This window comes from Anabrus simplex, chromosome 2 (genome assembly GCF_040414725.1).
Source record: "Anabrus simplex isolate iqAnaSimp1 chromosome 2, ASM4041472v1, whole genome shotgun sequence".
NCBI lineage: Eukaryota > Metazoa > Arthropoda > Insecta > Orthoptera > Tettigoniidae > Anabrus > Anabrus simplex.
Window position 1 is genome coordinate 610181606 of NC_090266.1, and position 18431 is coordinate 610200036.

The 18431-nt window shown below is 38.7% G+C and overlaps 1 protein-coding gene across 2 annotated transcripts in view; it reads right to left on the minus strand.

The window, feature by feature from the left end:
- Window positions 1-4005: 4005 nt before the first annotated feature.
- Window positions 4006-18431, minus strand: part of Chpf (Chondroitin polymerizing factor) — a 213071-nt gene continuing 198645 nt past the window's right edge. For both annotated transcript variants that reach the window (XM_067140998.2, XM_067140999.2), the window contains one exon: window positions 4006-16103. In XM_067140998.2, coding sequence (XP_066997099.2) covers window positions 15769-16103 — 335 coding nt within the window. In that variant the 3' untranslated portion in view covers window positions 4006-15768. The remainder of the gene's footprint in view (window positions 16104-18431) is intronic.

The window sequence follows — 18431 nt, forward strand, 5'->3', positions numbered from 1 at the left end:
AATGAATCAATGCAAAGAACAAGCGTTCCCGCATATGGTTATCCAAGAGTCAGTCTCTTTCAACATAAACAAATCGGTATCGATCGACTGGGATTCAGGACGCATCCCGTATTCCCAGTTGAAGTCTGTAACGATCGGATGAATAGAAATCAGAGCTATGTATTGAATATTCACTGTCCACACAGCGTGTATCGGGCGGAAGCTTGTTCTAGCACGAATTGTAAACAATTGTCTCCATTTTCTCTTCAAGCTTCCTGAGAAAGCTCAATTTCACATTAGGCCCATCCATTGAGACCTGCAACAAATTTTATCTTTGAAGAGGTCGCAGTCCATGATTAAATATTTGCAGCAGATCTTGGGCAGTAGCACAACCCAGGAAAACACAGTTCCAATATCTGGAAACCACTTTGTGAGTGTTGATATCAAAAAATCTGACAATGAGATCCATTTGTCCTTGATATGTTACCATATTGAGTGACTCATCAAAATAAACTACTTAGTCCTCACAAGTTTTCAAATTGTTTGTTAATAAATCACTGAAATGGGGTGCAATACCATGATTAATCATGTAGGAACACTTACTTTCACCAAAGGTGAATTTCTATGTAATTGCACTGTCTGGGAACATAAGTTTAAACGTATCACGTATATCTGCACATGAACTCCTCTTATATGTACTAGTAATAACTTGTAATGCCCATAAACTTTCTGCTTTGGCTAGTTCATCTTTATTAAAATAAGAAGTATCACAGTGTACTGACTTTCCACTTTCTATCCCTGCCTCAGTCTTTACTGTTTCTGTTGAACGAACACACGGTTTTACAGCGGCATTATCAAGAGATCCATGCTCAATGTCTACACTTCATGTTTCTGTTGAACTAGTAGCTACACTTATTAATTCTGTTGAACTAACGCCAGGTTTGACAAAAAATTGACAATGATGGCCGCCTTGATTTAATATTCTGAAGCCGAGTGTGTTTTGGTCCAGTTCTATAAAAATGTACCACCCTGTGTAAGTCTTAATGTGGACCCATTATGATTGGTGGAAATAGAAGAACGGGTAATTTCATTAAGGTCAGAAAGATGCATAATGATAATCCAATGACATGATAGCGTCATGTCAAATTTTAAATGTGATAAGAAACAGAGCTAATGGATGCCCTAAATGAGCATACTGGTGAAGAAAATGAGAAATTAATAAAAGGGGTGATATGAGGGAGGAAACCGTCTTTACTACCTTTATTGTTGCATAGTCTGATAGGTCTTATTGTCTTATTGAAATGTGGAGAGAATGTGTTTATTCGTGAAAAAGCGTCTTTAATGATCTTTTCCATCTGAGTGTGTTAAAAGTTTTACACTTGAGAAAACCGGGGGAGTTGGTTATGCAGTTCAGGGCGCGCAGCTACGAGCTTGAATCCGGGAGATAGTGGGTTCGAACCCCACTGTCGGCAGCCCTGAATATGGTTTTCCATGGTTTGTTGTCACATCAGGCAAATGCTGGGGCCATACCTTAATTAAGGCCATGGCTGCTTTCTTCCCATTCCTGGGCCTTTCCTATCCCATCGTCGCCAAAAGACCTATCTGTGTCGGTGTGACATAAAGCCAATTCTAAAGAGAAAAAACATTTGAGAAGTCGTAATGTCTTTGTCTGTCTGTAAGAGAACATCTATCATCTTATGACTAGGGTCGGGATATATAAGCACGTAAATAGGCACCATTGTTTAAAATAGGCAACCAAACAGGCATGAAATGACTGTGGAAAGAATTTACAAGTAACAACTTTTCAATATTTTCAGGTAACAATCATGATTTTTGTGAAAACCTGATAAATTTTGTAATTATAACACATTCCATAGGCTAGTAAATATAATGACAATGAGAAAACATGTTTCAAATAGGTTTTATTATCCCTATCACACACAATGTTGAGACAAAACTTCAGTTAAGCCAGTTCTTCTAGTTTTAGGTCTACAGCTTCACCTATCTCACCTGGTAGTTTTTGTCTTTTACAATTTACTTTACGTCGCAGTGAAGATAGGCCTTACGGCGACGATGTGATAGAAGTAGGAAGGAAGCATCTGTGGCTTTAAGGTACAGCCCCAGCATTTACCTGGACTGAAAATGTGAAGCCATGGAAAACCATCATCAGGGCTGCCAACAGTGGGGTTTGAACCCACTATCTCCTGAATGCAATACGGCAGCTATGTGACACAAACCACTCAGCTTCTCGCTCGGGTTGCCTTGTAGCATATTGACTACTTTTACTATATCATTCTAACCTGGATTTTGTTGCAGGACTCTTATCAGACTCTTCCCTGACTCAGTTATCTTCCTAGATGTTTGCTCAAAGATATAGCTTTCATGGCTTCTCTTAAATCGTGGTTGCTACAGATTTTGCAGTGGGATATATGGGATGTGGACTAGTTCAACTTGTATTTCCTTCTGGCATTGTGATTGTCTCTCCTACAGAATTCGCAGCTACCGGAGATCACGTCATATCAACCTTGGTTACGTCGTCATGCGCCTTTTGACTGGTTCTATTTGACTCATACTATTCAATTAACTCTATTTCAACTTTTGTTTTTGAACAATTGAAAGAACTCCATCGTCAATAATTAATCCACGCTTCACGCATATTTTAAATGTCTACAATATTGTTTTTTTTACTTTAACAACCCCATGATTGTTTTTAACTTCACAGACTGCCATCGTTCAATGTATTTTACCACAAATTCTCGCTGTTGATCTGTACATACTGTTACAAATTAAGTCTAATGTTATCATATTACTTTTTATTACGACATTGTTATTCTTTTAACAATTTTGATCACTTAAGTTCAGGGCCCTGACCTAGTCTTTGTACATTAACGGCTGATGATGTTCGCTATGCCGAACAAAACATGTTCCGTTATTTAAGCCATTATTTAAGACACCTCATGATTATTTTATAATTCAATGAGTGTGTTATATTGTATTGAGTAGGTGGTTGTTAATAAAAGAATTTTATAATTTTAATATATTATCCTCAATACAGTTCTATTATGAGATTAATTACATGTAATATAGTCTCCCATCATTGCAGCATGCAGATCTGAAGTAAATTGTTGCTGGTCGCTGTTCGGTTGTATGGTAGCAAGGCTGCGTTGATACAGTCTTCTGCACTCGTTTTAAATGTATCACTAGTTTTGTGCTGATGTTTGCTCAAGGCTTTCCTTAAGTTCTTCCACAATCCTAATGGCCTGCATAATGGGCATGTCACTCCTCTCCAACTCTGTGATGGCTTCTGGCAGCTTGCAAATCTGATGGAACTGATGGGCAGGACATGGCTTTATTAGCTTCTCTTAAATGCTGGATGTTGTCATGAAGAATGTTTCTGTATTGTGAGAAGGATCTCTGAATATCAATGAAGCATATTGGCTACTTTTACTCTCTCTTTCCAATCTGGAAACCATCGCAGAGCCAAGTCAAACTCTTCTCTGACAGTGGCTACTTTCCCAGATGTTTACTCAGTACTCCCCTAACTTCTTCCCAATCCTAATGGACTTTGCAATGGGGATGCCACTCTTTTCCAAAGTTGTGGAGGCTCCCGGCGGCGTACTGAAGTAGTTTTCAGGAACGCCAAATCTGATTGAACCGATAGGCACGGCATGGCTTTCTTGGCTCCTCTTAAATGCTCCAGATATTGCAGTGGGGATATTGCCTCCTACAATTGCAAAACACAGATCTGAAGTAAATTGTTGCTGGTCGCTGTTGACAATGGTGTGGTAGATAGGCTGCATTAATACAGTATTCAGCACTTGTTTAATATAGATCGCTGTAGTTTTGTGCTGATCTATGCTGTACTTTTTCAAGTTTGATCTGAAAACTAATAAAATTGAATTAAGTTACAATGTTCATATTCCTTAACTTTCAATTTCTTTTGTTGGGCAAATTATCAATAACGCTTAGCATTGCTTCACACAAAAAAAATGAAATGACAATTAGAGAGGATAATTTTCCCAGAAATATTAAATTATAAAGTTTTCAGTTATAATTTGGCTGTATTGTGTAGAGTTCACTAGATCCTAGACATAGCATTGGTAAAAGGTACTCACGAATGTTTTAAAAAGGAGTTTTAAAATTTTATTTTAATTTGTAAATTTCATTTTCACAGGAAATGAAAAAGTTCAAAATGTTGACTTAATTGTTCTCCACCCTGTGACAAGAGACTGCCACGGTGGTCTCGTGGTAGCATTCTTTTTGTCCAGCAATTAAATTAACTTTCTTCAGCTTCCCAGTTATTTCTGATGTCGCTGGAGCCACCCAGGCTCATTTTGGTTTTGGCCAGGGATTTTAAGACTGGATGCCCTTCCTGACGCCACATGATTCTTGAGATGAAAATCTGGACCCAGTTTCGACCGGGATACCTTTCATCGGATGTGAAGTTGGGATCTCCAGTGATCCACTGCTTCAGCCAGCAGGACTTGGAACGTTTTTCTTTAGCCATCAGGACTTGGAATGTTTTCCTTTAGGCATTGCCGAATGCACACGACCTCAAGACAACGCGTCCAACAATTCTCAGCATACGGGATGTAGGAAATATGGGTATGTACAACATAGTGCGATATTGAATGATTCTCACATATCATCATAGGAAGGGGGAGGGCTGGAAAGCTTTGAGGTCAAATTGTTCCCTGTTTTTTCTGAAGGAAATTCGCAAAGTGCTATTTCTGGAAACTTCTGATAATTATCCTTATTGTTAGTGAGGTAAACATGTGTTGAGGACAAAGAAAATAATGTCTTGACCACACCAGTTAGAATATAATGCATTGGAAGGAAAACTGGCTCCTTTAAAAGACAGCCAAAAGGCATAAAGTAGGCAATTACACTCCAAAGAGAGAAAAATCCCTGAAATAGGCATTTATAGGCACAATAAAGTCAATTAATTCTTCCTATAAAGAGCCTACAGCAGGTTTATATCTTAAAAGCCTACATTCCTGTACACAGGAATAAAATAGGCAAAATCTCATCCGTACTTATGACTAGGGCTCGGACTTTTAGGTAAATACATATTTGTTTGCTAGTACTTACGACTTCCACACTTACAGGAAAGCTGAATTGAGACCTCTGGTTTCAAAATACTGAGTTTCATATCACATAAAAACACATAATTTAGACTTTTTAAATTTAAATAAATACTTTTGATAAAGTAAATATTATTACATATTTTTACCATACAAATTTTGATAAACGAATATTTTGACTGTTTTGTAAATTCTGCCACATTCGGACACTCCTGTTATGGTACAGCTGCTATTATCCTTCCAGCCAGCGAAGCAGTGCAGTGCTTGTATCATTATTGGGACTTCCCATCTCCAGAATCCCTGACTTCACATGTATCTGTAGTCAACTGCTTTGCCGTTGAACCAGTCAGGTAATTCGTTTCCAGTAATCAAGAAGGATGTTTGTGGTTTGGAATGGGAAAAGTAAAGAGCAGCGATGCTGCACGTTTACAATATGTAAGTGAATTCAAAGATATATTCAGAACAGATAACAAAATTCTTTTCTGTAAGGCATGTGGAAATAACATAGTTGCAAAACAACGTTCTCAAATCAATCAACACTTAAGTGGATACGAGGACATAGCCGCAGTGAACCGTTTAAAAAAATCGACCAACTAGGCAAACTCTACTTGGTTAAGCGTTAGCTTCTTCCTCCTCCTTAACGTTTATGTAACAGGTTGTTGTGCCAGCACAAGCTGGCTACGTGTTTGTGAAATGCACAAGTCCACAGCTCAATTCCGTAAGTATTCCACACATACATACAATGCATTTATTTCCGCAGACATTCCGCTTTAAAAAATCAGTAATCCAGTACTTAGGGTACTTCTTCAGAAATATATGCATATGGATCCTACAGACGAACCAGCATTACATAAGTTATACCTACCTACCTACCTACCTACCTACGTGCTACGAGGAAACAATAAATAAAATTAGAAAACTGTGAAAATGAAAACATTTGGTTGTCATTTGACGAAACAAGGGACAGAAGTGGAAGGGAAATTGTTAATGTTATAATTGGAGTTCTAAAAGATGATGAAGTGCTGTCAGCTAATTTTTTTTCTTTTAGCATGTGAATAAATTTCTGCAGTGAATCGCACAACTGTAGCATGTGACTTCGATGATGCTGTGCATATTCTTTGGCCAGCGGGGGTGTGAAATATGATAATGTGTTGTTGCTAGTTACTGACCCTGCTCCTTATATGATTAAAGCTGGAGAGGGACTTCCAGTGAGCTACCCTACAATGATCCATGTAACGTACTTAGCACATGCTGTGCATAGATTCTGCAAAACAATTCATGTACTTTATCCAAATGTGGATAAATTGATTGCTAATACAAAAAGTATTTGTGAAATCACCAAGTAGAACAGAACTATGTAAAAGCAGGGCACCTAATATTCCACTCCCTCCTGCCCTGGTCATTACCCATTGGGGTACTTGGGTAGATGCTGTTAAGTATTATGCAATGAATTTTGAACAGGTTCATTCTGTGATTAATGAACTTGACAGAGAAGATGCATATTCAATTGCAATACTGCAGGACATATTTCAAACTGACTGAATTAATCTCACTTAAAACTGATTTAGATTTCATTAGTGCAAATTTCTGTTTTCTCTCGTACTGCTTTAAGTTGGAAAAAACAAATCTTCTGTTGACAGAATTATTTAAAGTAATCAACAAAACTGGAAACAAACTTAATGAAATCTGTGGTTCAAAAGCAAATAAAATTAAAGATAATTATTCTTCACGACTAAATAAGAATAAAGGGTTACACGTGATATGAAAAATTTCAGATACTTTAATGCGGAAGAATGTGGAAAACTTTGAGCAGACAGAACATCTTAGTGTCAGTGACACTGCATATTACAAATATGATGTGTGATGTTGAACGTACATTTTCAAAATACAAGTTAATGTTCGTGAAAATTGTCATAGCTTTAAGATGCCAAATTTAAACTCTATTTTTGTGGTTCACTGCAACAGTTCTTCGCTTGCTGACTAGGTGAGTACTTTTTAAAATTTCATTTAGATCATTTAAAGAAAATATTTCAGATTCCATGGAACAAATTTTTGACATTTTAAGCACATAAAAAATAAACTGTTTCAATTTATAAGCACCTAAAATGTCCGAGCCCTAATTATGACTGTTGAATTTGACCTTCATTCGTCTAGTCTTATTTGGTACTAGTGAGAGGAATTTCACACAATTATCTGTGTATTGTGGAGATCTTGAACTTTGTCAATCAGATAAGTTATAAGTTACCATGACACTTGTAACACTAACCGAGTGACATGATGAGAACCGATGCATGGCCGATGACCTAGATGTTAGGCCCCTTTAAGTAACAAGCATCAGAACTAATGTACTTTTGTGGTAGATCAAACTTGCTAGTCGGACTTGCAATACTTTAAATGGAGAGACAAGTTCGGAGGTTTAAGCAGGGAACTATGAGACAGGTCATTAACATAAGAGTTGGAGTAACCAGTCACGCTAACATTAACTTTTATGTAACAGGTTGTTGTGCCAGCACAGGCTGGCTACGTGTTCGCAAACTGCACAAGTGCGTGGCTCAAGTACATGTTAGCCCATGTTAAATCAACCTCTATTCTGTAGATGTGTTAAGCCGACTCAAAGACTACAGAATCAATCGTGGAATGAGGATTTCTGGCTGGAGAAGCAGAGATAGCTATCCCGAGGAACCCAGGACCCATGGACACTGAGACTACAACCGCAGTGATGGCTCATCTTTAAACTGATGGAATAGTTTGGTTCAAGGTGGAAGCTGTGCCAAAGGAATGAGTACTGAAATTCAACATATTAAATAATGTATCCATATATAATTGTCAAAGGGATACGTTAATTACAGCAATGTATAAATTCATGTTTTTGTAAATAATGTAAAATAATAATGGCCAGTGGGAATGGCTATCTTGTTTTAGTAAGCCAAGTGGGTTAATTTTAATATTTTCTTTCTTTGCTTATTATTTGTTTTTTTTGTGGAGATGTTTTATTCATATTGAGTACTTATAATGTGTAAGGTAGATTATTCCAGTAAACTGATTAATTTAATTCAATAAGCAAACTTTGGGAATTAAAGGGAGAATTGTTTGGAATATCATTACATTTTGTAATCATCTCTGCCCCCACCCATGGTATTAAAACCATGATGGGCCTTGGTGTACCAAGTAAATGCAGCTCAGCCAAAGGCCTCCAGATTAAAAGAGCTATGCGTGGTCGGCGGAATATATCCTCTCAGCTGTTAGTCTTGGCTTTTTAGACTGGGGCCACCATCTCACCATTAGATAACTCCTCAGCTGTAGGCCATGTGAACCTCAAACCAGCCCTCAGATCCGGGTAAAAATGCCTGACCTGGTTGGGAAGCTAACCCGGGGTCTTCAAGAAAGAGGCAATCATGCCATGGGGGCCTTCTCCACAACTGTTTAAAAAAATTACATCTAGTTACAAGTATGGTGTGGTTGTGAATAACATAACATTCCCATAGAATCAGGTATTAAGTCTTGATATACATTATATTAAAAGTGGACAACAATAAGAATAATAAATTGTACTTTTGTATTAATTTGTAGGTAGATTTTGTGGTTTTGCTTTTTAATGAAATTTAACTCCTCAACTTTAAAACCTAGAATTTTGCATTTATTTTTTCATAGAGTTGTTTACAATGTCATTACTTTAAAATTATATTTGTATATGCTAAATAGTACGCCTACCAATTGTGAATCAAAATGAATCTTTGTAAGTCTGAATTAAAAATGGACAACAATAAATCTTTTATACGTCTATGAGATTTGTGCTGAAATTTAACCTCTCAATTTTTTAAAGTTTCAGAATTTCACAGTCTCAATTTGTCACTAAAGAAGTTGTCACCGGGCGAGTTGGCCGTGCGGTTAGGGCTACGCAGCTGTGAGCTTGCATCCGGGAGATAGTGGGTTCGAATCCCACTGTCGGCAGACCTGAAGATGGTTTTCCATAGTTTCCCATTTTCACACCACGGAAATGCTGGGACTGTACCCTAATTAAGGCCACGGCCGATTCCTTCCAACTCCTAGGCCTTTCCTATCCCATCGTCGCCACAAGACCTATCTGTGCCGGTGCGACGTAAAGCTACTAGCAAAGAAAAGAAAAAAGTTGTCATTTAATAGCAATTGCCTCACTTTGAGCATTCCAAAATGCCATCAGCTTATATAGATGAATAAACCTCTTGAATAAGTCCAAGTCAAACACCAATTTAAAAATTTAAACTCATTTACAATTCAACAGTTCATTTCTCAGTTTGAACCAATGTCAGCAAAATTATAACACAGAGATCATCCTTATGTTTTCATAAAACCTATATCTAAAATTGGTCTGTTAAAAAATGCTAATACGAATGTCAAAATGCACTTACAAAAGACATATGAATTCAGGATTCTGTTAGTCTATACCGGGTGGTCTACCAGCCCCTTGCAATCCAGTTTTATACATTCCTTCACATTTACTACATTTCTGAAGGACATCGTTCCCCCTCCCTAAACCTGGGTAATATAGCATGATGTGTGTTTACAGGCTAGAAGACAGCAGGAATCGTGAGCGCCACTGTTAATTCATCATGGGTACCTTGAATGAACCCATAAAACAAGTACAAATGCGCAAAACACGTACTTTAAAACAGGAGGTGGATGCACAGACCGGGAGCACGGTACTGGTACTTTATAGGCTGGGAAGTGGGTGCCGTAGGTCAAGAAGTGTCGCAGTAGCAGACATGGCAAGTGGGTGGAGAGATATGCGATAGTGGACAGTGCTCAAGGTAGGAGGTTCGAATTCCACCTTAGAAATTTTTTTAAACAGCCAGTTGCCTGGGATGTGGTAAGGTTGCATACCTGATAGCTTCCAAAGAATGATTTGTTTATTAGACCCTGTAAAACAGGGGTTCCCAACGTGGGGGCGCGCCCCCCTGGGGGGGGGGGGGTGGGGCTTTATCAAGGGGGGCGTGAAGTGATTTTAATTCGAATATTAAAATTTTGTGTAATAAACATTTTTCGAATCTCTCCAAGTGATTGTCGTGCCAAGTCAATCGTTTAAAAGCACTGGTAAATTCCCAACTGTCGGCGCAAACCTCTGCGGAGCCGCGAGGTTGGAGGTGAAATAAGGAATTTGCTGTGTCGTGAGGAGCAAAATGTAGCCTGAGAGCAGGTGCGGGAACAAGAGCACTCAACGCACGTTTAATTGCACACTTTGTGGACCTACTTGCGTGAAAGTAAACTATGACCATACGCGACATGTTTCAACTCATCAACGATGTAGTAGTTGCTTTCATTTTCCAGTATTATTGTTACATACTGTACAAGGTTTTTCTCATAAACCAAATATATTACATGAAGGAGGTAATCGTATAAATGTCGGTATTGTATCAAATTAATCTAGTAGCGAGAACAACAGGGGATAAGGCAATAATAGTAGGCTAAATTATAATCAATGTATTTAATACATGTTAGGCTTTCACGGCTAGCGTGAACTTCTGTGTCAGCCTACTAATATTTTGGGCTACAACTAATTAATGTTTAACCACAGCAATTAATGAAACAGTGACATTTTCTCACCAAAGATCTTAACTGGCAATACGCTACTACAGTCAGGAGTCGACATTAACTCTGAAGAACAAAGAAAATTGGAGTTTCAGAAGCAACAAATGTAGTGGAAGTTCCTCCTTCCCCCACACCCTGCGGCATATAGACTGGTTTTGTGGGTAGCTCGTCCTTGAATGCTCTGTTCCCACCCCTACACATTCTTATTCTTCCCTTGCAGCCAAATTGGCGAGAGCTGTATAGTACATTTGTCCCCTTAGAGATGGCGCAGTAATGGCCATGACAACGCATCGCCGATAGACCATCAGTGGCCAAGCCCTTTGACTGTTGATTCTGTGCCTCGTATACTTTTGCAGTGGACGTGTCTGTCAAGTTGTTTATTGTGAGTGTTGTGTATGCTTCGCTGTAACAGTGCGACTGTGTGAATTGTGTTCTTTAATATTATGAATTTAAAAAATTGAAAACGATGTCCAAGAAGAGACTGTACAATGACGACTACATTAAATATGGCTTCACAGTCCTTGAACGGAACGGAATACAACAGCCTCAATGCGTAATCTGCCACTGTGTTGAGTAACGATGCGATGAGGCCCGTGCATTTGGAGAGACATTTAAACACGAATCATTCAGGCTTAAAAGAAAAACCCACAGAATTTTTTGCAACTAAACTCAACTCACTAAAACGTATGAAATTAGATTCATTGGGTGCTTTTAACCAAGAAAATGAGAAAGCAGTGGAAGCATCATATGAACTAACTCTTCTGATTGCCAAAGACAAAAAAAGCACACACAACTGAAGAAACATTAGTAAAGCCATGTATGTTATTAGCTGCAAATATAGTTTTGGGTGAAGGGAGTCGGCAGAAATTGTCTAAAATTTCTCTTCCCGATAACACAGTGAAGTGCAGACTTCAAGAACTGTCAGAAAACATTAAAATGCAAATTTTGGTGTAGGTGTAAGCATCTCCAGTGTTTTCAATTCAGTGTGATGAAACAACCGATGTGGCCCATTGTTGTCAACGGATTGTATATTGTCGATATGTCGACAGTGGAATTTTAAGAGAAGAAATGTTATTCTCCCAATGTTTGAAAACAACTTCGAAAGCTTGTGATGTGTTTTCTGCCATCGATGTTTTTTTCCAAGAACATGGACTTTCCTGGGAAAATGTAGTGGTTGTATGTACGGATGGTGCACCTGCTATGATCGGGTCACGTTCTGGGTTTCTCAAATTGGCCAAAGATAAAAATCCAAACATCATGGGAACCCACTGTATAATTCACAGCTAGGCTTTGGCGGCCAAAACCTCGCCCCAAGATTTTAATAACACTTTAAAAGTCGCTATAAGAATTGTGAACTCTGTGAAGGCAAGTTCTTTACAGACAAGATTGTTTGAAGCCCTTTGTGTTGACCTTCAAGCCGATCACAAAACTCTCCTTTTCCACACAGAGGTTCGCTGGCTATCAAAAGGGAACATATTGGCTCGGCTGTTCGAATTAAAGTCTGAAGTTGAAATTTTTCTTCTTGGTGAAGGTAAGAACGATCTGTATGAAGTGTTTACTGATGCCAATTTTATCGTCTCATTGGCATATCTTAGCGATTTTTTTGAAGATTTGAACAGTTTGAACTTAAAGCTCCAAGGCAAAAACTCCAATATTATGCTTGCTTATGATGCCATCAGAGCTTTCCTGGAAAAATAGTTATGGAAACGCCGGCTTCAGTTGAACAACTTCTCATCCTTTCACCGCCTTAATGAAATTTTGCCGGAAAATGAACGTGATCGTAATAAACTTAAGGTGCAAATTCAGTCACATTTGGATTCCCTGGCACAAGAATTCAATTCCTACTTTCCTGATATCTCGTCAGATGAATGGTCCTGGATGTTAACAAGAAATCCGTTTGCCATTGACATTGGAAGCTCTGCCAGCACAACTTCAAGAAGAAGCCATAGATTTGAAGTGTGATTCAAAGCTAAAAGATGATTACAAAATATTAGGACTGGGCGACTTTTGGGTAAACTGTCTTGCAGTATATCCTGAAACCGCCAAAGTAGCACTGCGTGTCATTGTCCCATTTTCAACGACATATTTATGCGAGTCAGGATTTTCAACGCTGAGTGTCATAAAAACAAAGCAGCGCTGTCGGCTTGATGTTGTAAGTGATCTCCGCTGTGCTCTGTCAAATATCAAACCAAACATACCGAATCTTACCAAGAGAAATCAGCGTCAACCCTCTCACTGACATTTGTTGACTAATTGAAGGATTTAAATTGTAAAAGTGTGTTCTTTGTATTGTGCTGAAATGAAGTTAGTATGTCATAGATATAAAGCGCGTACTTCATATTATTTTTCATAAATCATTGAATAATGGAATAATTCATTATGTAGTGTCATTAGTTTAGATCTATATCCTCCACGTCAGTATATCGGAGAGGTTATAGAAGCGACGGGAGGTGGGAGGGGGGGGGGGGGGCGATCGACCACCCGTATCTGAAAAGGGGGGCGTCAGCTAGAAAAGGTTGGGAACCACTGCTGTAAAAGAACGTATGTATCGTTGCATTGGGTTTGGTGCTGTGTTGGATGAGGAGATGGTCTGTGGCCAGTTAGCTACGTCGTACATGTTCCAAGCTTCATAAACCACATGTAGGGTAAAGTATGACCCACTGAAACAATAACAACATGCGATGGCAGGTAAGTACGTAGCTGTGCGAACTACCCTCCTTTGAAGCAACTCACAACACAAAGTTTATTCACTGCCTCGAGATGTATTCCAGCGACGAGTATGTGGATATGTTACTTATCTATGGAGAAGCTAGCCAGAATGCATACAAGGCACAATACCAGTACCAAGAACGCTGTCCAGGTAGACAACAACCGATGAGCATGACATTTCGGAGTGTGGAAAGATGCCTGCGGGATACTGCATCCCTGGGAAGGACACAGCCTGTTCGAGATCATCCCGTGACATCTGCGGACAATGAAGACGTCGTGCTTGGCGCTATCCAGCGTAACCCTCATACTAGCACATGGGCCACTGCTTACCCACCGGTTTCATCTGCACTTAACACCAGGAGCTCCATGGTCATGATTTCGATGCCTGGGTGACGTTCTGTCAATGGATCCTACAGCATGTGGACACTGATCCTGCTTTTCTAGTAACTCTCTTATTTACGGATGAAGCACGATTCCACAACAGTGGAACCGTTAATTGTCATAATATGCATTACTGGAGAGTGGATAATCCCCATTGGGTGCGAGACAGCTTTTCAGGTAAAGTCGGGCGTGAATGTATGGTGTGGAATCATGGGTGATCACCTCATCAGTCCCCATTTCTTTGAGGGCCATCTGACCAGCCAACGCTATCTGCAGTTTCTCCAAGATGAACTACCACCGTTTTTGGAACACGTGCCACTCCTTGACCGCTGCAGGATGTGGTTTCAACTTGACGGAGCTCCATCGCACATGGCAGTTGTCGTCTGGAATCATCTCCATGCGACGTATCCTGATAAAAGGAGGGAGAGGACCTGTTCCCTGGCTCACCAGATCGCCCAATCTTGCGCCCCAGGTTTTTTTTCTGTGAGACCAAGTAAAACAACTGGTGTATGCACAGGATATACAATAACAAAGTTTTATTATGAATGTATGGAACAGGTGGATTCATAATAAAACTTTGTTATTGTATATCAACAGATTTCAATACGGATTAAAACATGAGATTAGTCACTTGCAATGTATGCACAGGAGCCGGCCAGTCCTTGTCACCTTAAACAGCTCATAGCCGAGGCATGCCAATCCGTTTCGTCACAAATGTTGCAACGGGCCAGACGGTCCTTACAACATCGCACACAGCTCTATATCGACCATGAAGGTCATCAGTTCGAACAGGTGCTGGGTTAAACGACGTGGATAACTGAAATCCTATCATGTTTCTTAGCCTCCATCAATCCAACTCCATACCAACGGCCCTTTTCAGGGCCAAATAAACAAATCAGTCTGTGAAAAATACCGGTATTAAGTATACAACCTTGCCACATCCCAGGCGACTGACATAAAAAAAAATACTTGCATGGGACTTGAACCTTCTAATCCTCCAGCACTGTCAACTATCACACATCCTACCCTGCACTAGCCATGTGAGCTACTACGACACTTGGCCTATGGTGCCCACTTCCCAGCCTATACAGTACCGTGCTCCCGGTCTGCCTGTCCACTTCGTGTTTTAAAGTACGTGTTCTGCATGCCTGTACTTTTTTTATGGGTTCATTCGAGGTATCCATAATGAATTAATAGTGGCGCTCATGATTCCTGCTATCTTCTAGCCCCTAAACATACATCTCGTTATATTACCCCGGTTTAGGGAGAGGGACTGATGTCTTTCAGAATTGTAGTAAATGTGAAGGGATGCATAAAACTGGATTGCAAGGGGCTGGTGGACCACCCAGTATATTAGAGAAAGACAATAACTGAATGAGACAAATAGACTAGACTTCATAAATTTAATAAACCACACATCCAATAAATTTTACATTAGATTCTGGCTACTCACTTTGGACAGTCCATATAAAATATATATCACTGTTAAAATGAAATACATATATCTGCATTCACTTATACTGAGAATTTGAAGTATATAAAATCCTGTCTCCAGGGAGATGTATCACAAAAGAGTCATTTTAAAGATCAAACACTCATTCCAAAATTAACTTAACTCATTTACAGTTAAACAATTCATTTCTCAATTTGAACCAATGTAATAACTATAATGCAGAGATCATACTTATGTTCTCATAAAATCTATATCTAAAATTGGTCTGATAAATGCAAATCTGAATTTCAAAATGCACTTACAAAATACATATGAATTCAGGATTCCGGTAGTCTTATCTCCTAGAAAAAGACAATAGCCTAACTGAATGAGACAAATAGACTAGACTTCATAAATTCAATAAACCATACATCTAACAAATTTTAGATTAGATTCTGGCTACTCACATTGGACAGTTCACATAAAATATATATCACTGTCAAAATTATATACATTTCTAAATAACTTATAGAAATAAAAATGAATAATGCAAGTCACATAGATGAGTCAAGATTCCTTTGAGTAACAGAGCATGAGTAAATACCAATGAAGCTCACATTACATAGATGCCTTCTGAAGTTGCTGAGCCTGATAATCTAAAATGAGATGAGCCAACTGATTCCTAAAACCCAGATTATTAGCTCTTGAATCAATACACTGTTGGTATTCATATGGTGATCCACTACTGGGAGGACAGACGCATTCACGAAAACGCAGCCGTAAACCAGGTTCTACAGCACGTAAAACATGCAGTTTACCAGTACACACAAACATGGAGTATAAGTCATGTAAGAAGCACTTTCCATTGAAGTTTTTCTGTTTTGTAGCTAGGAGAAGGTTGATATCTCGATCAGTATTGACAGGTAAGATGATATCTTCAACTAACTTGCGAACTGAAACAAAAAAAAAATTCAGTTTATTACGATTACTTTCCTATTACCATGCAAGTTTTATAGAAAGATATAGGAACATATAATAGGATGAACACAGTGGCAGGTAAGTAAGAACAACCATGAAAACACAAAAGGACAAAGACAATCTCGTCTTCATACACTGTGTAGGATAAGTACACAAAAAGGGAAGAAAATAAAGCCAAAGATCAATATAGGTGGCAAAAGATGGATGTTGCTCCCTCTTCCCAAACTGACCTGCCATTGTGTTTGTCCTGTTATGTGTTCCTTTCCTTGTTCCCATCTCTCTCTATAACTTGATTTGACACTTGTTTATTCCTTTCCAATACACATTATTATTATGATTAGTATTTTTATTATAAAGTAAAAACATCATCTAATTCACTGAACTAATAAGAAATGTTCAAAAACAATCCATCAACATATTTCATACTTGTATAATACATTTATCAAATACATAATAACTATTATTATTATTTATAAAATATCCAAGGAATATGCAATGATGTCATCCATAAAGTTAATCTACTTCTATACAATTAGAGAGGATTCCATTATGTCAGGCTACTTGCTTGCAAAACATCTCTTTATGCACTCTTTCATATTGTGGATCATGGTTTGCTCTGAGGCTCTGTATGTGGACAATGAATCTAAGTGGAAGGGAAAAGGAGAAAGGACATTGAAGCATGAATAAAAGGTTATTTTTAGAGAGGAAAGGAAGCAGCCAGAAAAGAGGGAGGTATGATCATCAGGAGGGATATTTAGGAATATACAGATAAGGTAAGAAATGTAAAAATCAGGACGATTATATTGCCCAGTAATTTGTTTGGAGAAAGGAACAGGGCATTTGTTCCAAACCAGAATAACAGACCTAGAGTAGTTCCTTGAAGAAGTGAAGAACTGTATACAAGATAAGTAATAATAAGAATGTTATTGATATTACATCCCACAAACTACTTTTGACAATTTTCAGAGATGCCATGGTGCCAGAATTTTGTCCCACAGGAGTTCTTTTATATGCAGTAAATCTACCGACATATTTGAGCACTTTAAAATACCACCGGACTGAGCCAGAATCAAACCTGCCAAGCTGGTGTCAGAAGGCCAGCACCTCAACCACCTGGGCCAGTCAACCCGGCAAATAAGAAAGTGATGGTAATGGGAGATGGAATGCACAAGAGGAATGAGATAGAAAGGGAACAAAAGAAATCCTGTGGGTCTATGAATATGACAGCAAAAATCTAGAAGGGAAAGTGAAAAGAAAAAAATCAGAAGACTGGTGATTGCAGAGAACTCATGGTTCAGGAAGAAAATAGTTCTAACAGCACTAGGTATGAAAAGGGAGAAGAACTAAAGTCTTGATTGACTACATACTGATGCAAAAGGCAAGTTGCAAAGAACACTGGAGGCCACAGTCATATCTAAGGAATATCTTAGTGGTGAAAACAGAACAGTGATTTCAAAGTTGAAGGTATCCATGAATAATCCACACATATTCTTTCAAAGTCTGGCAGCAGAAAATGGGAGTGTGTATATTATTTGCATCAAGTGCTCCTGATATACAGAGAGCTGGTATTTTTCCACAAATCTGTTCCTGCCAAAAATAAGAAGCATGCTGTGTACACACCTCATCATTTGCTTATCATTGGTTTAAATAGTATCACGTATTTGGATGGCTGACGAGGCAGAATAAATTGGTAATTGTACCTCAGGAAGAAATATGATACGGACAAGAGTTTCAAATATGATCGGAGGAAAAATAATGCTCGTCTTGAACAGACAAACACTAACCACCAGGCATTTCATGAACCAAAGGGAAGTTTCCAGAAATCTAAACCAGGATATGCAGTTATGTGACTGAAAAGAGACAGTTTGGAGATGCGGTCACAAGTGAAGTGTGTTAGTTATGAGCTATAGCAAAAGCAAGAAAGTTAAGAAATTACAGCCTTTATGGCCAGCTGCGGATGGCTCGTGCATGCTTTTGAACAAAATAACTTCAGTTTTCATAGGAAAACCAGTATTGCACATTTCCCAGCCAATTGTGAAGAAAATATTGTGAATTTCCGTAGATCTGTAATTGGTTTGTGCCAGAGAAATTTGTATTTACTCTCATAAAATGGTAATGCAAACCAGACGTATTATTTTACTGCAGTATTTACAGTTTTCAATATTATTATTATTTTTTTTTTGCTATTTTGCTTTACGTCGCACCGACTCAGATAGGTCTTATGGCGACGATGGGACAGGACAGGCCTAGGAATGGGAAGAAAGCGGCCGTAGCCTTAATTAAGGTACAGCCCCAGCATTTGC